Genomic DNA, 21,547 nt, shown 5'->3' with positions numbered 1-21,547 from the left:
TCCATCATGTTGGTCCTGACCCACAGTGATTCTATACACAACTGAACTGAAGGAAACACTGCATTGTCCTGCACCCTCCTCACAATGGTTTCTGTACTTGACTTCATTGTTGCAACCACTGTGTCGATGCATGCATATGAGGCAATTGAATACCATGGCTTGGGTCAGGGCACCTTTGTCCTCAAAGTAACATCCTTGCTTTCCAATATTCCAAGGAGGATTCATGCAGCAGATTTCCTCCATGTGTTGTTTGATCTCTTGACTGCTACTTCCACATGCATTAATTGTGGACCCACGCAAGACAAAATCCTTGACAACTTCAGTATTTTCTTATTTAACATGACATTATCTGTTGGACCAGTTGTGAGCATCTTGGTCTTCTTCACATTGAGTTGCAATCCATCCCTGAAGGCTGCAATCTTTGATCTTCATCAGCAAGTGCTTCAAATCCTCCTCACTTTCAGCAAACAAGGTTGTGTCATTTGCATATTGCAAGCTGTTAATAATAAGCCTTCCTCCGATCCTGATGCTGCACTTGTCTTCATATAATCCCATTTCTCAGATTCTTTGCTCTGCTCACAGAATGAACAAGTATAGTGAAAGAGCACAACCCTGAAGCACACCTTTCCTGACGTTAAGCTATGCAGTATTCCCTTGTTCAGTTCCCACAACTTCCTCCCCGTCCAAGTGCAATTTCTACATGAGCACCATGAAGTGCTCTGGAATTCCCATTTTTCTCAAGGCGATCCATAGTTTGGCAAGATGGATCACAGTGTCAGATGCTTTGGTATAGTCAATTAAACACAAATGAACACCTTTCTGGAATTCTCTGCTTTGAGCCAAGAGCCATCAGACATCAGCAATGATATCTCTACTTCCATGTCCTCTTGGGAATCTGACCTAACTTCTGGCAGCTCCCTGTCAATGTAGTGCTACAACAGTTGTTGCATCAACTTCAGCAAAATTTTACTTGCATGTGATCTCAATGATACCGTTCTAGAATTGAGCATTCTGTTGGGTCATCTTTCTTTGAAATTGGTGCAAGTATAGCTATCTTCCCCTCAGCTGGCCAATTAACTGCCTTCCAAATGTCCTGGCGTAGACGAGTGAGAGCTTCATCAGATTGTGGAAACATTTCGACTGGCGTTCCATCAATTCCTGGAGCCTTCTGTGTAAGCTAATGTTTTCAGTGCAGTTTGATGTTCTTCCTTCAGCACCATTGGCTTTTGCTCTACCTCCTGAAGTGGTTGAAGGTCAACCGGTTCTTTCGGTATCATGACTCTGGGTGTTCTGTCCATCTTCTTTTGATGCATCATTCAATATTTTGCCCAGAGACCCTTTCAAGATTGAAACTCAAGGCTTGATTTTTTTTCTTCTTCAACGCTTTCAGTTTCAGATATGCTGTGTGCGTTCTTACCTTTTGTTGTTCTCACGCTAAGTCGTTGCACATGTCACTTCTCAAGCTGAGATTTTCTCCTCAGCTCGTTGACTTCATCGTTTATTCCATTTGCTTTCGCCACTCCAGGGATTGGAGAAGAAGTCTCTGTCTCTTTAGCAACCACTTTGAATTTTTCTTTCGTGTCTCTTTAGTGACCTTGTTCTTTCTTTTTTTAAGCCACTGGTTTTCAACTTTTATTACAATGCCACCTATAAGACAAAGTAATTTATGCCTTGATCTTGACACATTTTATTATAGTTGAGTTTTGCATAAAAAATGTTAAGGCTTGTATTCCAACAAGCAGCCATCTAAGCAAGGAATCAACTAAATCCACATGGAAGAAACACGCCAGCTTGTGTGATCTAAAGATGACCACAATACAATTCAAATATGACAAAGAGAAAAGTATCAGAGCTAAAATTGTGAACACCCAATTTGTGGAAGGTTGAAGAGGTCAGTGGGATCCCAAAACCCATCTGCAGATGAAGCCACTGGCAGATCCCCTCTATTCACAGGTGTGGGCCTGGAACAGCCTTACTATCAAACATAGATCATTTCAATGTTGATTATGCCAGATAAAACCTCATACTTGGCCAGTTGATCTCCCTGTAGACTCAACCTGAATTTGTTCCAGGTGTCAAGATGTCTTGCTTATTCCATGACAAAAATTCCCTCCCTGGATTTCTAAAAATCATTTTATTGGGGGCTCATGCAGCTCGCATCACAATCCATACATACATCCATTGTGTCAAGCACAGTTGTACATATGTTGCCATCATCATTCTCAAAACATTTTCTTTCTACTTGAGCCCTTGGTATCAGCTCCTCATTTTCCCCTCCCCCACCTTCCCTCCCTCATGAACACTTTTTTTTTCATGTTTCACACTACCTGATGTCTCCCTTCACACACTTTTGTGTTGTTCATCCCCCTGGGCAGGGGTTCTAATAGATCCTTGTGATTTGTTTGCCCTTTCTCCCCCACCTTCCCTTTACTTACCCTCCTGGCATCATTACTCTCCTTATTGGTCCTGAGGGGTTTATCTGTCCTGGATTCCCTGTGTTTTGAGCTCCTTTGTGTACCAGTGTACTTGCTCTGATCTAGTCGGATTGTTATAAGAGCTGTGAGAGCCCTAATAAAATGATTTATTAATAATAAATAAATTACCCGTTTCATCATGAATTCTGTCTTGAGTTCTGTGGACTTTGTCCTTTAAGAAAAGGAGATCTCAAAATCCATAGCCATTGCGATGGCTAGTAGAACCCACCCAGACAGGTAAAACAGAGAACATTAATTAAAACAACACCATGTCAATTCTAATGGATTTTACCTGATCAAAAATCAAAACTTAAGGATTTTTTTTCTGCATAATCGGGCATCTCTACAATTAATCTGGGACACCACTGTTGTTTTCCTGTATAATTAAATCCAGGATAGGTAAATGTAGAGATAGTAACCGAATTAAGGATTCCTCGGTGGCATGGCAAAGGAGGTTGTGGGAGATGGGAAGCTAAAAACTATGAGTACAAGAACACAGAAAATGTTCTAAAACAGACTGTGATAATTGTACGACTGTTTCTGATGTGGTTGAACTGAATTGTATGATATGTGAATTACATGCCAATTAAACTTTCAAAAATTATAAGGTGAATTGTGTTCAACCCACTGCCATCAAGTAGATTCTTACAGCAATCCGACAGCATAAAGCAAAATGGCTCCTTGGGGTTTCTGAGACGGTAAATCTTTACCATCTCGTCTTTCTGAGTGCCTGGTGGCCTTGAACAAGCCCCACTGCCCTTATCCACAGCACCACCGATTCCGTGTGTATTTAACCAGCTCCCCGGCATTAGCTCACAGACTATCTGATTACTGTCTACCTAGACTTGGTAACGGGCTTGGCATTTAGAAGACTCGAAGGTTTTATTCAGGAAAAAAAAAAAACCTACAGCTGAAGCTACACAAAACAAAGAAATGTTGGTGTTCTGCCCTTTACAACCAAGGGAACGCTCACGAGAGATATTAGTGTAGTCGAAAAAAAAAAAAGATGAAGGGAATTGGAGAAATGAAGGGGACTTCTCCCTTCCCCATCCACGGCGGTTGCTCTGGAAGGTTCCAGAAAGGATCCCGAGAGCCCCCAGACGACATCACCCTCCAAACCCACAGAAGCCCCAATCACTTTCCCGCCTCCGAGGCCCAGAAGGAGGGTGGAGCTTTCCGAGGGGCGGGGTGGGGAGAGCGCTGCGCTGACGTCACGTCCGGTCCAGCCTGCGCCAGTGGGAGAGCGAGAAGGCAGGCCACGCGGGGAACGGGGCGGGGCCAAGAAAGCGCGCGTTCTGGCCGGGGGCGGGGCGCGCTTAAGGAGCCTCGCGTCACATCCGCCAGCGCTAGAGTCTGTGAGGAGGCAGCGTGGAGTGCTTCGTCTCCGAGCGGCTCTGAAAGCTGCGTTCTACGCGGCTGCTTCGGCCCGGGAGGGTGACAGCTTCGACTGAAGCGCATCGAGCGGCGACTGCAGCCCGGAGTCATGAGCGACAGCGGCGAGCAGAACTACGGCGAGCGGGTACGTAGAGGTGGCGCGGAGGGCAGCTGTGTGTTCACAGCTTCTCGCCTCTCTGGAGGCCTGTTGGCCTCGCGCCGGGACGCAGCGGGCTGGGCCCCGAAGGCGCAGGGGCAGGTTGGGAAAGGGCTTTTTTCTTTCCTAAGCCCTCGTAAGTAGCGTTTTGGGTCGTGAGAGCGGCCGCTGGCTGGAGGACATGGTCTCTCCTGCCGAAGACGGCCGTTTGATCCGTTACAGGGGGGAGTGAGATTAAAGATGGCCGCGGCGTCCCCTCGGCGTTGGGGGAGGGGAGCGGGATCTGCTTTCGCCGTTGCTCGCCTGCCGCAGCCATCTTGGCTGGCGAGCTGGGCGCGCTGCCAGAGGCACAAAATGGCGGCGGCGAGGCCTGCGCGCGCCTGCGGGGCGGGAAGCGGGCGGCGAGGCTCTGGTTTCGCCGGCTTTTGAGGGGGGAGGTCAACGAGACCGGGTTCTGGGCCCCGGGAAAGACGGTGGTCGCGGCCCCCTCCCTCTGCCGGGAGGCGGGAGAGCGAGCTGCGGGAGGAGGCGCCGCCATGCGCGGGCCCTGGTCTGGGGGTGGGGCGGGACCGCGCGGGCTTTGTCGGCCTGCTTTGGAAAGGAGGGGCCGGAAGGGCGTCCCTGCGAACGCGCGCCGGCCGCTAAGCGGAGTCGTGGACCCGACAGGGGCGTGGCGCGGACCGACCTTCCTCGCGTGGGAGGGACACTGCCGGGGGCTCCTTGATGGCGCCGTTAGTGGCTTTGTTTGTTTTTTTAATTTACCGAGCGAGACGTTGAGGGCTGGTTAAATGACGAGAATTTAAAACAGCTCTGCGACACTTAGGAAGCAGCTGAGTGGAAGGGGGGGTGGGGGCCCCATTTTGTGAAGAGGGTGAAAACGTTAGTGGGTTTCGAGCTTGGCGGTTGGGAGAGAAGTAATGAGCCACGTGGACGGACGAGCTTGGCGCTGAAAGAAGTTGGGTGTAGCGCTTGGGGTTTTACTCTTGGCCTTTTTTTTTTTAACGACGTGTTCGCGGTCCCCTCTGCTGGTAGAACTTGGCAAGGTCTCAAGAGTAATTCTCAGGTCTGCTCAAAAGGGAGCGCGTCCTCGAGACTGCCGTCACGAGAGGGTCTCTTTCAGGAACCGCTTCCTGTTTCTCTTTGTTTCTAGAACGCGGGGGGATTTACTGGGCAACTTGGGGCCAGATGTGATGGGATTACCGGACCTTAGTTTCTTGGGGGTGGCGATTGGATCGAGACCACAAGCTTTAGAACAGACTTGTCCTTGGGTTTTTCATTTCCGTTGTTAGAGGGATAGGAGAGCTTGAGTACTAGTGAACGAGTTGCTGTGTTTGCCAAGGTGGAAACTGCCCGAAGATAAATACGCTGTTATTTTGTAAAAGTTGAAAAAAGGGGTCCTGGGTTGAGACTGCTGATGAAGAGAGACTGTTATCTTAACTAGAGATCTACCAATTCGGTTTTTCCTTAAAAACGACATGCTCTAGACTTCGTTGCATACCATAGGTATTAAGTTCTAGGAGAGAACAATTAAAAGCAAGGTAGACCTGTCAGACTTGAATGGTCAAACCTTTCCATTTTTAAGAACTGCCTGCAAGCTATGAAAAGTTTATGGTGGGTGTGTTCAAGGTAATTGTGGAGATGCTTCCTATTTAACTTCTGGAGTTTAAGAAGTTTTAACTTGAAGCTCTTGAATTTACAATACCAGATGGTTTCTGCGAGTGGAATCTTCCCTGTTCAGTATCCTAACCCTACATGGCCTCACTCAATTCCCAAGAGGCTTCCCCCCTCCCACCCCTGTGGCACTGCTTAGTGACTGGGCTGCTAACCTTTTGATTGGTATTTAAAACTGAGCAGCTTTTCTATAAGAAAGCTGACCTGTCTGCCTCAGAAACCCTATGTATGCAGTGTAGAGGAGTCCGAATTGCCTAGATGACAGTGAGTTTGAGCTTTTTTGGGTTGGTTTTAAACTTCAGAAGATGACATTCCTGAACAGCAAGGTTTTATATGTGGAGGTTGTTCTAGAATTGGTCTGCATACAATTCTGCCGTATTTATTTACTGGGACTACATGTGTTACTTTGGAATGAGTACTTAATTAGCGAGGGCAAAGTAGCTGTGGGGTTTGAAGTGTGCTCATTTCTGCATCTCAAAGTTGATGTGTTGCAATTTAAAACTGCCTTCCTAGCCAGTTAGCTTTCCTGAATTTAGCCAAACCAAGTGCAAAGGTAAAATCTCTATCTTGGCTCAAGTGGCTTCAATTCAAGTACTTATCAAATTACCAAACCTTTTAGTGGGGGTGCTTTCTAACAGTTTTAATTCCTTCACAACTTGAAAGAATTAAGAGCTTAATTTAGCAAGTTTAAACAATGGCTAGGGATTGTAGGGTTAGTATTAATACTTTGAATAAATCTTTGAGGTCTACTAATGTCTGCATAGAAGTATGTGAGTTACTGTGTATGATGTCGAGTCAGTTTTTAACATGATACCCTTTTAACAGTTGTGATCTCTTTAGTTTGTGCAACAATAAAGAAACTATTGTAAGGACCCAAATGGGGCTTTAATTTCTGTGAAGCGATCTGGATTAAACTAGCAAATAATATATTTTGACCTGGCAAATACTTTAATAGAATACTGGCTACTTGTAAGAAGCCATGTATTTAAAATACTAGTGCCTCGTCTAAGTACTGTTTTCAGTCAAATACAGCATCCCATCAAAACTGCCTTTTGAATTGTGCAGTTTTCTTCCTCCTGATCTTCGGTTGTCTTTTTGTGTTCTGTTTTTAAACCCTTAACTCTTAAATTGAAGCATCTAGATCTTTTGTTTCTTCCTAAAGAATATCTCACCTAATTCTTTAATGTCAAGTGGAAGGAAATGTTTGGTACTACCGGGAGTCCAGTTAACTGTGATAGTCTAGGCTCTTTCTGAAAGCAGACTTAAATGAGTTTATTGATTATAAGAATGCTTTAATAATTGTCTGGGAATAGAAGGTGGTGTTTTCAAACTGAAATTATAAGGTAAGTACTACAGGTTTTGTCAGGTGACTGAAGAGGAATTCAGACTGGTGTGAAAGCCCTTGTTAAAAAAACCCCACCCTTCTTACCTTTACATGCAAAACAGCACTTTCTCAGTTGGTTCACACTTTGAAGGCACCATGAGAGGTAGACTTTAGAACCAGAGATGGGATGTTGATTTCCTATCAATTCAATTTGTCGTACTGTTTGGCTACAGGGAGAAAAAAACATTTGTATTGCCCTTTTTACAGACCAGAATGATGTGTTTTCTTTGTCCTCTTTGTAATTTTTAAACCATTGTCTTGCCAGTCATCTTAATGAGAATGTCCCAAAAAGCTTTCTGGGGAAATTTTTTAGTTTCGTTTTTGTTAACACTAAAGCTCCTCGTGAGCTATTGTTTTAACTCCTGGAATGATTTTAACAAAAATTGTGTTGCTGGTAGGATGAGTCTGTTTCTAAGTGAGACTTCTTAACAATGTGCATAATATTAGACCAATGGTTAGTCCTTAGGTTTTATAAAGTGGCCACTTGAAATTATTAAACTGAGTTGGAATATATACTCAGTTGTGTGTGGTGTTCTTTGAATATGAAAAAGAATTTGGAAGAGGTACAAATAACAGCAGAAGGCATCCATAATGAAAATAGGACATTAACCTCTGTTCCAGTATTCAGTCTTACACGTTTATCTACGGTATCTGTACTTATATTTAGGAGGCCCTAAGAGGAAATCTGCTTGGGCATTCTGATTCCATGATTACATTTATGTTGCCAGTAAATATCTCCCATTACATTTTAGTGATGGATATTAAAAAGACAATTGCTGTGACTCCTTTAAAGGCATATTATAGTTTTCTTCTGGATTAATCAAAGTTCAACAATTAAAGGATAGCTTAGATGTTAACCTTTGAAATTACATCACATTTCCTCTGGTAGACATAGTGATCTTGACCTAAATTAGAAAGGCTTGTTCTTTTTTTTTTTTTTTTTTACCTCCCCCCCCCCCCCCCAAAAAAAATAATGCAGGGGAGAAAGACTTAGGGTTTACCGCTCTGCCTCAACAAAGAAAAGTTAGGTTAGCAAATCATTGATAACGCAGTAATAAAATATTTTGAAGGAGACAGGAAATTGGAGTGCTTATGGAAATGTTTTGTTTAGTGCTCAGTGAACACTGATACTGTATTGATTTGCTAGGTTGGCATAAGTTGAGATGAGCCTATACTCCCAATTTTGCCACCTTTAAACTAGGGTTCCTTTTTTGTATATCTGAAGCTTTTAGTATTGTTCTTTGGGGTGAGGATATTGCCACGCTTCGTGAAAATGCCCGCTGTTTGGATTCAAATTTGTTGTTTTTCTTGGTAGTTTATCGCATGGTTAACTTGATATTTTTTCCTCTGATTTTAAAATGCTCTAAATTTAGTAGTTGGGCTATCCATGCTGTACAAATTATTTTTATTAGAGCAGCTTTCTACAGGTGGATTAAACACTAAAGCTCCAAATTTTTAGGTTCTTTGATATTTTGACAGTCTTTAAATATGCAGTGCAAAAATGTGATATTAAATATATTCTTTGACCTTACCTAGAAAATCACAATATTGTAAAACTTCCTTAACCCCGAATCTCTGAGATCGTTGTATAAATAGTCCATGCTTTCCTTTCTTGCACTTTTGTATGAATGTGTCACTTGGACTAGAGATACTGACACTGACATTTTCTATTGATGAATATAATAAGTGTGAAATGTAATTTTAGTTCTTAAAATGTTAAATGAACAGTAAATGTTCACATGAACAGTTCACATTCAACTTAAGCATGATTAAGTCTATTTGGAGTAGTAGACAAATAAAAATTACATTTTAGAATGGCAACTAGCTTCAGTTTTTTTGAGCTGCATATTTATTCTAGGGTTTTCTTTGTTTTGTTTTGTTTTTTAAATCCAAAACCAAAGGGATTTTTCTAGTTTCAGTTTTGGCACTGGATTTTATCCTGGAGTTTTAAAATATTCTTCATCCTGTTCTTTTTCTATTAAGGTTAATGTTGAAGAAGGAAAATGCGGAAGTCGTCATTTGACAAGTTTTATAAATGAGTATTTGAAGCTCAGGAATAAGTGAAGCTGAAATTTGAAAAAATAAAAGAATGCATGCTAATTATCAGACCAGAAGTCCCACTTGTAGAATATTGAGCAATTTGTGAGAAGTGGGGAAGATGAAAGAAGTCAGAATTTGAAACGGAAGAATGAAGAAAAGAAATAAAAATGAAGTTAAGATAAGAAGTAATCTGGAATCAGAAAGCACTACGCTAAGTAATTACTAGTCTGTTTATGTGTCCCTGTATATTTTGCTAAACATGCATGCATTATTTGTTTAATAGAAGAAAATATATACAGGGTTAAGAAGTGCCTTCCAGGGGAAACGTTTAAATTAGGTAATTCTAACTTTAATTGCTTGGTCAAATGATTGAAATGCCTTTTCTTTTTCTTCTTTTTTTAAAAATTAACCCTTTGTAGTCAAATATTAGGCAGGAATGAGTAGTTCTGCAGTGTGGGTGACTGTGGTCATAAATGGTCTCCCCCTTAGGTTTTCATCTAACTCCTGGTGTTTGTGACTTACTTACCTCTATTTTCTCTCGCAGGGAGGGAGTGCACACACACTCCTGCATACTAAACCAGTATAGTGTTAGCAGATGCCTTATTTTACTCTCGCTTCTAGCATTTAGCTGTTGATAGGAATTTGATAGATTATAAAGGTAGTTTTGTTCCTGGTCCTCACCCACAAGTGAAGAGGAAAAATCACGATTTTTTGTAATTGCTGCAGGGTTGGGGGAGTGAGCGTTAAGCATGCCCTATATTACCCAGCCAACAACTGCCTTCTCCCAACTAGGAAAAGTCAGGCTAAGAGTGGTATCTTGAGTGATTCTTCCTGAAATAAAGGCAACCTTCTTAGAAATAGGATCTTAAAGCACTTTCAAGGTGCCTTAAATACCATTTGTTGAAGAAACCATCCTAAAGGACTTAAGTCTTGTGTAAATCTTGGCCTTTTGTGGTCTCTACTTTGCCTTAGTTTTCTCCCAGTTACTTGAGGCTACTTTAACAACTGGCATATTTGTTCAGGCTGACTTTATTTTTTTATTGTGGTAAGACCAGGTTTTCACATTAATTGTGTGCTTTTTTAAAAATCCTGGCTTGTTTAAAGAACTAGTTTGATTTAATATTAACTGCATTTTCAATTACTTAAAAAGAGTAGGTTGAGGTTAAAGAGATGTTCTGTTGCGTAGGCTACTCGTTCCCATGGGGCTTTAAGGCAGGAGACCTGGGTGGTTCTTGATGGGGACATACCATTTATCCTCCTGTGGGAGAGAGCAACTTAAAATGGGACCACAGTGGACTCCATCTTATCTGAAACCTCTACCACCACCCGCTTAGTCAAAGTCTCTTTAAAATTGAGGATGCCTTACCGTAGACCTCAGACAGGCCACAAGGTGTAAGGAGGCGGAAGCAGGAATCATAACCAGTTGAGTCCTTAAAGCATCAAAGCTATGGTTTCCCTCTTATTCCTAGTCTTTAAGACATTACTGCTCTGTTTAGGAGCAGCAATTTAGTATTTCACAGTTAACTGCATTATTTGTGAAACTTGGACTGCTAAAATTCTTGAAGAAACTTTAATCAAGATTGTTTCTATATTCTTAGTTGGATAAACTGTCTAAAGCTAGGGGCTTAGTGGAAATCTAGATTTTCTGCCCACTTACCTCTAGGTTGTGGCTGATGCTAAAATTATTTAATTGGTATTTTAGCTTTTTACATGGAGCATCCATATTCTCTTCACCCCTTTTCAGGAAATTTTCTGTTATCCATTCCATGGTGTAAACTATAGCATTGGAATAAAAAGCTTGTAACATTAGAGTTCTTGCTTTTAACTATTAACACATTAGCTTTTGTTTGGTGTAGCTAGATGGTGGTACTAAATTAGACTTAAACCTTCCCTCCTCCCCTTTTAGTTTTGAGGCTTAGCTAGTTCTGTGTCAAAGGGCAGAGACGTTAGCTATAAACTTGTAAACATCTCTGTATTTATTAGAGAATTCAGGACCTAGTTCTTTGGGTACTAAGAAAGCTGTTGGCACATCTTCCTTTTCTTTGAAATCTCTTTATAGAAGGGGGAGGACTGCTGTCAATTCATGTCTTAAATCAAAACTTACACAATGACAGAAATCTATTTTAGCACTTAGAGTTTTGTTGCTGGCTAGAGTCCTGAATTCTATTAATGGCTGTTACTCTTTGTTTCTCCCTTTTAAATTTGTTTAATTATTTCCTATTCATCATTTTTTTTTCTCTGAGCAATGGGAAAGATTTTCAGTGTTCTGTGCTACAATGTCATTTTGAGAGTGGGGAGATCTATTGTGATAACTATTCCTTTTGCACCTACTCTTAATTTTTGGATGGAAAGAATCACTAGATTAAATATTATTTTTAACTTGCTTAAATTGGGTTACCAATGGAAGCCTCTGTAGTGGGATACGCATTAGACTGCTATCAAAAGATCATTTAATCCACCAGCAACTATGAGGGAGAAAGATAAGGTTTTTTTGTTTTCTTGCTCCTATGATCCTGTAGGTGCAGTTCTGCTGTCTACAGGGTCATCATAAGGGACTCCTGGTTTCCTTGATTTTGATACTATAGAGAGCAGATTTTTGGTTCTGTTACTCTCCCCTTTACTGTTCCAGGGCCTTGGTAGAACTTACTTTCAGTACTATATTGTACTGAATTGTGCCTTTCTATTGGTGTGCGTGTGTGCGCGCTTGCGTGCGTGTGTGCGCTTGCGTGCGCGTGTGTGCTTGCGTGCGCGTGTGTGCTTGCGTGCGCGCGTTCTCCTGAGGTGTAGTGGTTACTCCGTGGGCTGCGATCTGCAAAGTCAGCAGTTCAAAACCATTAGTCACTCGAGCGAGGGAAAAAGGCACTTTCTACTCCTTAAAGAGTTAGTGTCAGAAACTCATGGGTGTAATTCTACTCTGATCTTTAGGGGCACTGTGTGTCAGCATGGGCTGGATGACAGTGAGTTTGGTGGGTGGGTGTGTTTTGCTTAGGCTTGTGGATGAACTAGTTACCTGTGCCCTTTTTGCTGCTTGCTTTTGACATCTTTTTGTGCCTTTCCCTATGTTTCCTGCCTATCTTTATATGGAAGCCTACATAGTTAATGCTCTTGATTTGGCTTTTGCTTGGCTTTTAAACTGCCTTCCAGGCCCCTAGATTAGGCACCTCAGATCTAATCTGTTTCCTTGTGTCTGTGTGATTTATTTATTTAGCTGTGAGTTTCTGGCAAGCTCTCTGGTCATCGGCACAGATCAGTGCCTTTCTGTTAATAACTATAGTTACTAGTTTAGAGTTTAGTAGGGTGTCCACTATTGTTAGGTGGATAAAGATGGTCCTTGATTTTGAATAGGATTATGGATCCTATTTCTTGGTGTACTTAAAAACTGTAATTTTAAAAGTTTAGGTCTTTAAAATATTTTTATTTTGGTTTTTTTTAACCGTAAAACTTTTAAAGTAACTTAAAATTTTCATAGGCTTTGTTGATTGTAATCTGAATAAAATGTAGGTGTCATAGTTAGAAAGAATTGTCTTACCCTAGTCTTTATGGATCATTCCCTGGACAGTTCCTTTCCTGCTTGACTTTTGCACCCCTTTCTAAAGGGAATGGGGTCATAACTCTTAAACCTGCTGCCCCAAAAGGTGGAAGAAAGGACGAGTTAATTGACGTAACTTTAGTTGGAGCAAGGAAATTATAATACCAGGTATACAGTTCCAACCCTTACCTATGTTTTCTTACCTTGGAAGGGGATTACTTTTTCCCTCACCATTTATCCTCACAGCAGCTTATTTGTTTTTGAAGTTGCCCAGAAAGTATACAAATTAAACTTTTGAAATCTGCGTGTAGGAATCCCGTTCTGCTTCCAGAAGTGGAAGTGCTCATGGATCTGGGAAATCTGCAAGGCATACCCCTGCAAGGTCTCGCTCCAAGGAAGATTCCAGGCGTTCCAGATCAAAGTCCAGGTCCAGATCTGAATCTAGGTAAGAAAGACTGTCACGGCATTTTCTTCTGTTACACTTAGCTCTGAAATTGGTGTGTGCTTTGTAAACCAGGAAGGTAGAGAGGGTTAGATTATTTGTTGGCCTTTTTTAATATTGGTAACCAGATATGAACTTAATTCTAAGTTCATTCTTTAAGTTCTGGGAGGCAGAATATTGAATGGCTAAGAGCCTGTGCTTTGGAGTCAGGGTTCAACTCTTACCTCTATTTTTGCTGTCTTGGGTAGATAGATTACTTAACCTTTTTCAGCCTTAGTTTCTTTATCTGTAAATGAAGAGGTTAGCAATAGGGCTAGTTCTTTGGAGTTGTGGAGGCTACTTAGCATGGCAATTATACTGCAGAACAATGCAATACCTGTGAGGAATAAGTAGGGTGTAGCATATTACATGTGTGTATCAAACAGTGCTGCAGTGCTTTCTTTCCTTTGCTTTTTTAGTGCTGGTTGAAAAGGGTAAACATGACTAGGACGTTGCCAGTTTAAGCCTGAGACTCAGGCATAATTAGTAACCCCTTTTATCTCTGAAACAAATGTTGGTTAAAATAAACAAGTTCATATGGATGGTTGTTCTAGTCAAGAGCCACTCGTTGGTTTTTAAACTTGTGATGGTGATAATAGTTTCTTGCTAACTGAATATGGTGAGCATGTTGTGAGAAGCAGAAAATGGAGTGTTCTAATGGGGGAGGAGATGGGCGCAGTAAGTTAGTAGACTGTTGCATGTTTCGTGGTTTTCAAAAGCTACTAAATGTCCATTTAACCTTCATTTAATTTAAACAAATGTTGAAGAGATCTGTGGTTTGAGAACTTCTCCTAGCAAGAATTTAATTGAGTAAAGAAAAGTGAGGATCTCAGTTAATTGGTGCCATGTTGGTGTATGTCTGAAGTCTGTGTAAGTGTTCGCTCACTTGAAAGTTTTGACTAGAGTAGTCAATAAACTAACATGCCTATTGTCCAATATTTGGTCCTAACCTTGAAGCTTTTGTCTTGCAGGTCTAGGTCCAGAAGAAGTTCACGAAGGCATTACACAAGATCTCGGTCTCGGTCTCGTTCCCATAGACGATCCCGTAGCAGGTCTTACAGTCGAGATTATCGTAGGCGGCACAGCCACAGTCATTCTCCCATGTCTACTCGCAGGCGTCATGTGGGGAATCGGGTAAGGTGATTTTTTTGTTTTTAAAACCATGGAGCAACAGAAGAACTTGTTATTTGAAGTTATAACTGATTTTATTGGAATTGTAGTGTTTCGAGATCCACCTTTAAGTGATTATAAATTTCAAAATAAGATTTTTATTTTGGACTATTCGTCATAGTTTAAAGAAAAATTGACTAGTATACCTCAGCCCTCTGTCAAAAGTGTGTCACCCAATATTTACATAACTAGTACCTGACACACATTTTACATTAAAGCTTTGGGCTAGGGTTTAAAGAAGCTTCTGGGGCTAGAGGGTGGGGTAGGAAGGGACAAGTGGTTTGTTAAATAAAGAGGAGACAAGTTTGAGAATGAAATGGAATTCTCAGTAGAACTCCAGTGATATTTTCTGTGCTGTAATCTTTAAGGGAAACAAGGAGATCACCGAATCTGAGCATTTTCACTATTGGGCTTTGTTTACAAACTAGTACAAACATTTGTATATATTAATCCTATAAAAATGGTTCCCAGTGCAATACATTGCCTTCGATTTTGGTGATTGAAAGCCTCCCGTTTGTATGCATATATATTGGTTTGTTTTAAATTGCTTCCTTTGGGGGGGGCACAGAAGTGGAGCTGAACATCCGCTTTGGAAATGTGTATAAAGATCCAAAATAAATCCTTAAGAAGATGAATTGCTAAGATAAGTTCTCTGAAATAACATGTTTTTGTTTTTATGATTTAGAAGTTTTCAAAATCTGAAATTAATTTCTTTGTAATTCTAGGCAAACCCTGATCCCAATTGTTGTCTTGGAGTGTTTGGGTTGAGCTTATACACCACAGAAAGAGACCTGAGAGAAGTGTTCTCGAAGTATGGCCCCATTGCTGATGTGTCTATCGTATATGACCAACAGTCCAGGCGTTCAAGAGGATTTGCCTTTGTATATTTTGAAAATGTAGACGATGCCAAGGAAGTAAGTGGAAAATCTATCTGTACCTTCATAAAAGTGATTGTGTCAATTCCAAATATTAATGGACCAACTAATTGGATACAGACAGTTTGCTTTTTGAGTAACAAGAAAACACTAACTTGAGTTCAAAGATAAGCAATTTTGGAATGGGTTTAGTCATTCATGATAACCTCATTTTTTAAGAAGCGTAATTAGCAAGAAAGTATGACTTGGAACAAGTGACCCAATCATTCCACTTAAGTAATTATAAATAATGAATACCCCAATTCTTTGCTCTTTGCCACATTTAATTCAACACAGATCTGAGCCGGACCACCAAAAAACTGAGAAGATGGTCTGAAGGATGAATGAATATTATTAAATAACCCTTTACCTTAGAATATCAATGTAGACAAAGGAATAGGAAGTTGCTGAGTGGTTTCAAATTTGAATAGTAATTTGACTTCAGTGAAGACAAAAAGTTCTGTATAAAGATAATGATATAAAGGAATCCAAATAAAATGAGAAGTTATCCATAACTTAAGACTGATCCATGTGGTCTTGGTCAGAATATTCAACATTATAAACCTAAATAATTAAGTCAAAGCCAAATGCATAAAATAATTTGCGTTGTCTCAAACCTTTATTTGTGTAGAATGGTCATAACAGTTTCAAGAAACAAGTCTTACATAAATTGTGTGAATCTTAAAGTTCTGGGCACCTTAAAATGACTTGGATAATAACTAGCTGATAGATAGGTTTTATCTAGTTATGTTCATTTGTAGTTCTGTTGAGGGAATGTATTAACACCTTACATTTAACCTTTTGTAGGCTAAAGAGCGTGCCAATGGAATGGAGCTTGATGGCCGTAGGATCAGAGTTGATTTCTCCATTACGAAAAGACCACACACCCCAACACCTGGCATTTATATGGGGAGACCTACCTAGTAAGTTTATATTTTGAATATAGTATGCTTCCTTCAACTTGCTTCCTTTGCCCTAAGGGTATGCACTCCGAATAGTCTTCGGGGCTATCTTCCCAAAGTATAAATTGTCTGGTTTTAATTTTTGTAACTGACTTAAACTACATTCAGTATTTTTTCATTGTAAATACTCTACTTTCTGTAATACGTCTGAGTTTACTTTTAAATCTTACTCATTTTTTTGAATCATTTTATGGTGGCTTATACAACTCTTATCACAATCCACAAATGCATCAATTGTGTAAAGCACACATACACATTCGTTGTCCCCATCATTCATTTTTCTTCCTACCTCCCCCATGAACCCTTGATCATTTATAAATTTTACCATATCTTGCAGTGGCTAACTTCTCCCTTCAGCCACTTTTCGGTTGTCTGTCCCCCAGGGAGAAGGTTATATGTAGATCCTTGTGATCAGTTCCCCCTTTCTATTCCACTGGTCCTGAGGGGTTCATCTCTCCTGGACTCCTTGTGTTTTCCAGATTCTTCTTTCTCCCACCCCCCAGTGTTTGATACCAGGTTTCCTCGACCCTTCATGATCGTGCAGGCTTCTTCCATGTGGGCTTGGTTGCTTCTGGACTAGATGGCCGCTTGTTTACTTCAAGCCTTTATAAGACCCCAGATGCAATAGCCAGCCTCCATCAGCCTTCTTCACCATGCACACATAGGTCTTCAGCGTTTATATGAAATCTACTTCTTTCTTAAAAGCTTTGCTAAGGAGTTAGCACTAAACTTTCTAAAGGATATACAAGCTTTGATCTAAATACTAGTAATTACATTTTTTACCCTTTGTCCCCCTTGCATGTAAAAACAAATGTCTGTATTCAGTGTGCTGGATTATAATGGGGTATATGTTTCATCTTAGTATGTCAGATAATGGAAGGGAGTGTCTTTATGTGTAATTTGGTGAGAGCAAATGAAGAGAATCCCTTACACATGTTCCAGCATGGGTAGTTTTCTGAACGGACAGTGACAGGTGTAGGCCACATGGGTTTGGGAACATGATCAATTCGTACATATAAGTCAACCCAAATATCTGCCAAGGCACCTAATTTTGCCATAAAAACTGCCTTTAAAATGTGAAGAACTCCGCTTATACACTAGTATATATAGTATGTATGTAACAAAGCAGTGAGTGGTCTGTTATCTTTGAAGAGGATAATGCAAAACATTAGTACCATTCTGCCCCCTCTAGAGAGTTATGCTGTAACAATTTCTCAGCCTTATCCACAGAGCTCATGTCATGTATATCTAGTCTCAATTGGAAAAACCACTGGTATTGTAAAAGGCTTATTTTTTATTCATAGTGGCAGTTCACGCCGTCGGGACTACTATGACAGAGGATATGATCGAGGCTATGATGATCGCGACTACTATAGTCGATCCTACAGGTAAAACAGACTGCATGGATCCTAAACTGAATGTCAGAACCACTTATCTACAGATGTTACTTCTATTTGCATGTTTACTTTCGTTCATTGCGTAGATACAAGTGTAATTTTAGCAATGGGATTCTGCGTAGATTTCTATCAAAATCTTGTTTGTTGGAATGATCAATAGTTTGAATAAATTATTTAGACCAAAATTAGTTTTTGTATTAGAGCGTCCACGTTTTTATCAGCAAAATGTTGGGTCTTTGTTCTTTTAAAATTGTTTAGTTTATTCTTAAACACCCATCTTACTAATGACATTTTACAGATGAAAATTTTGGCAGATAAAGATTTTAAAGTCTTGGCGATGGTATTTACTTTAGCCACCAGAGAACTCCAGGCCTGGTGCTACTAAAAAGGGCAACAAAAATGGCTCAAGTCTTTTCATACTTTGAGAATGTGATTATTCATGAATTATTTCAATATTAAAATGTGTGTCCTTTTTACCTCAACAGAGGAGGTGGTGGTGGAGGAGGAGGATGGAGAGCCGCTCAAGACCGGGATCAAATTTATCGGTAGGCCAAGAGAAAATTCACCTATGAATATTTTTATATTTATACTATTTGACACCATCACAGAAAATAGATTTCCGTAAACAAGGAAAATAGTTGTTAGTCAGATTAACGTGGTATGTGTATAAAATAATTGATTTTGTGCTAGAGGCCACTAAACCATTTTGTGTACCTGAATGAGCTATGATATGGTTAAAACACTAATGAAATCCTGGGAGTGAACTTAGAAATAAATTTAAGAACTTTATTTTACTAGTTAAATGCAATTCATGGAATAGTTAACCTGAGGTTTATAGAGAGGGTGACGCTGGAGTATAGCCAATTTTGTGGCCTTGATGATTGAGAGTGTAGGCAAGGATGGTGTAATCTGATGTACTTCTCATTGTGGTTTATGGAGACTTAGACAGCTTTGAAATTTGTTCACAGAAGACGGTCACCCTCTCCCTACTATAGTCGTGGAGGATACAGGTCACGTTCCAGATCTCGATCATACTCACCTCGTAAGTTTTGTTTTTTATATGACTGCTAATGTTTCTAATTAAACTGTTGCCATTACCTTCTTGTACACTTCGGTCCTATTTCTTAACGTTTAATATCAACCAAGTATTTTGGTTGTTCACATCATCCAGAGACCTAAACCATGGTAGTAATAGCTGGGGAGGGGGTGCGTATCAGTTAAATATATCTATATAAACTCCAAATAAATTCACTGCCTTTGAATCCATTTTAACTTGGGGAAGTAGCACTGTCTTTTTGAAGAGTAAAAAGGCCTTTCTCCTGGAGGAGCTGTTGGCCTTGGCAGTTAACAACCTCAAATGAAACCAAGCCCCAGGACTCCCAAAAAGTAATGCATGGGGCTAAAGGAAAGTTTGGAGTTCACTTGTTGTAAGTGCATTGATCGTTCCAAAGTGTATGAGATAAATTGTACGTTAAACCTTTTTTTAATTTTTTTTTCTAGGCCGCTATTAAAGCATGAAGTTGAAGACTTTCTGAAACATGCCCTAGAGTTGGGATATTGATTGTGGGCAATATTTTTTTATTGTCTCCTGTTAAAAAGTGAACAGTGCCTAGTGAAGAAGTTAGGTGACTTTTACACCTTTTATGATGACTACTTTTGGTGGAGTTGAAATGCTGTTTTCATTCTGCATTTGTGTAGTTTGGTGCTTTGTTCAAAGTTAAGTGTTTTCAGAAAAGTATGTTTTGCATGTATTTTTTTACAGTCTAAATTTTGACTGCCGAGAAGTTTCTATTGTACAAAACTTCATTCAAAAGGTTTTTTACTGAATCCAGGGTATTCTGAAGATCAAAGCCTGTGTTGTAAATTGCTACCAAATGGCAAAAAGAAGTGGAAATAGTTTGATTTTTTTTTTTCTTTCTAACACGTCAATGCTTAGCCAGAAATGTTTGGAGTAGATTGTTGGTAGTAAAGTTTTAAAGAAATACCCATTTGTCGTCCAGTTCATTGAAAGTACCATACTTAATATACTTGCAACAACTAAGTGTTAAATTATGCTCTGTAACTCTGTACTGTTAGTCTTATTAGAACTAAAGATATTTCAATACAGCAAATGCTTAATGCTTAATTGTGGATTTGTCTGCTTTATGTAACCTAGTAAATATATACAGCAGGGAATAAGAAGAGTTAGCCAATGTATGCCTTAAAAAGGCTTTTTCTTGGAGCTTGTTACATTGGGATATGGTATTTCAACTACTTATTGGCAAATGACAATACATTCCACCTCAAATGTAATTTTGTCCTATGCTATGTGAAAAATACTGGGTGATGCAGAGTACAGCATGAAAGATGATGGGGAAACTGAAGACTTCGCCTGTTCAGTTTTGAAATATTCTTTTTAGGTCTTTTGCTTACCAAAGGAGGCCCAATTTCACTCAAATGCTTTGAGAGCCCTGTTTAAATAAACTCAAATGGAAAGAGAAAATTTACTGGTATAACTCTACAGTTTACAAGAAGTATATTTCTGTTCTGGTATTCTTTGTGGTTTAAATCTTCAATAATTCTGTGCTGTGCCCTTAATTTCCATGTTTATATCTGAGCCCAGGTAGTCTAAATTTAGACTTCTATTCCCTTTTACCCATAATAGGTAACAATTGGGAAATGAAGCAATTGAAAACTATTTGCATCTCTTTAATTTGTCAAAACCTTGGTGTTTTTTGCTGGACCGGATAAATAAAACTGGAGTACATGAAGTATCTGGAAATTACTTAAAACCCATTTTGTTATGGTCAATGCCTTCATACAAAATTGTTCTTTGAAATGTAGCCAGAGCAGGTGTGTCCTAGAGGCTAGATTCGAGGAGAAGAATGGGATGGATGATGGTAAGGTAAAGCTTGCCGCTCAATTAGGCTGCAATATTTGTTGGGACATACTGTGCACTACAGTAAAAGATAAGTTATATCAAGTTATAACGAACTAAAAAGTTTGTTGTTTGGTGGTATTAGAAATGAGGTTCAACTCGGTAGTGCATGTTTCCTTGAGTTCTTAATAGCATAAAATGATTGAAAATAGAGTAACTAATGGTTCTCGGATATTTGTTGCCAGTGACTCATAACCCCTGATTTCAATTCTACAAGCCCAAGTGTCAATAAAATTAATTCTCTCTAGTGGGAATTTTAATTTCTGACTCTTGGGTCCAAACTAATTTGAGAATTGGGGACTTGGTGGATTGTGATGGACTGCTGTAACCCAGCATGTTTTCTGCTTAGTCTAAGGTATGCTATAAAGTAAATTTTGACTCCGGGGACCCTGTAGGACAGGTTACAAGTGCCCTTGGTAAAGTTTTGAGACTTGACACCATGGGAGTGGAAAACCAACAGGGTCTTTGTACAAAAGGTGTAGCTGATTGTTTACAACTGCTGACTAGTTAGCATCCTAACTAGTAATTGACTGCTGCCATGGCTCTCTGTTATGTGGATGTGAGTGTAGGTGGGGCGGTGGCCATACCCTGTGCCTAAGGTTTGCATTCTGACTTGGCCTATGTAGGGTTTAAAAGCACAATGGTTCTCAACCTGGGGGTAGAACTACCTTTTCACTAGGGTCACCCAGTTTATAACAGTAGCAAAATTAGTTACAAAGTAGCAACAAAAAATGTATGATGGTTGAGGGGTTACCACAACATGAGCTGTATCAAGGTTGAGAACCACTGAAAACAGGCAGACTTGAATTTGTGGATCACCTAGTGAATTCAATCTCCAGTTTAGCTTTTATCCGCCTTAGCTCCACCAGATGTTTGTTTTTTGGCATTTAATCCGATTTGAATAATTGTTATTACCACAGAACTTTTTTTGATTGTACGTGTTAGCTTTCCTGTTTACCTCTGATCACTTTGTGTCCCTAGGTAAATTATTAACCCAGTTATCTTGGATTTTATAGTCAGAAAATCATGAAAATGGGCAAAAGGACAAATTATAAGGGTTTTTATATGCCCTAATTT

The 21,547-nt window shown here is 39.9% G+C and overlaps 1 protein-coding gene across 3 annotated transcripts; it reads left to right on the top strand.

Annotated features, from left to right (window-relative positions):
- Window positions 1-3,810: 3,810 nt before the first annotated feature.
- TRA2B (transformer 2 beta homolog) lies at window positions 3,811-20,306 on the top strand. Of its 3 annotated transcripts, none has more exons than XM_075556174.1 (9): window positions 3,811-3,993; window positions 12,941-13,074; window positions 14,082-14,244; window positions 15,006-15,194; window positions 16,002-16,117; window positions 17,461-17,544; window positions 18,039-18,098; window positions 18,525-18,595; window positions 19,054-20,306. In XM_075556174.1, the coding sequence occupies exons 1-9, from the start codon at window positions 3,958-3,960 to the stop codon at window positions 19,062-19,064; spliced, it is 864 nt and encodes a 287-aa protein (XP_075412289.1). In that variant the 5' UTR covers window positions 3,811-3,957; the 3' UTR covers window positions 19,065-20,306. The 3 variants fall into 3 exon arrangements, with proteins under 3 accessions (XP_075412289.1, XP_075412287.1, XP_075412290.1); XM_075556172.1 differs by having other exon boundaries at window positions 18,522-18,595; XM_075556175.1 differs by lacking the exon at window positions 12,941-13,074 and having other exon boundaries at window positions 3,820-3,993; window positions 18,522-18,595.
- Window positions 20,307-21,547: the final 1,241 nt, after the last annotated feature.

Source organism: Tenrec ecaudatus, chromosome 8 (genome assembly GCF_050624435.1).
Source record: "Tenrec ecaudatus isolate mTenEca1 chromosome 8, mTenEca1.hap1, whole genome shotgun sequence".
NCBI lineage: Eukaryota > Metazoa > Chordata > Mammalia > Afrosoricida > Tenrecidae > Tenrec > Tenrec ecaudatus.
This window is presented reverse-complemented; position numbering and strand designations above follow the sequence as displayed.

Bases quoted from the DNA above. Each gene is read 5' to 3' on its own strand.
- TRA2B (XM_075556172.1), top strand. From the start codon at position 3,958: ATGAGCGACAGCGGCGAGCAGAACTACGGCGAGCGG. The intron at 14,245-15,005 runs GTAAGGTGATTT...TTGTAATTCTAG, and splicing joins GGCGTCATGTGGGGAATCGG to GCAAACCCTGATCCCAATTG. The intron at 17,545-18,038 runs GTAAAACAGACT...TTACCTCAACAG, and splicing joins TACTATAGTCGATCCTACAG to AGGAGGTGGTGGTGGAGGAG.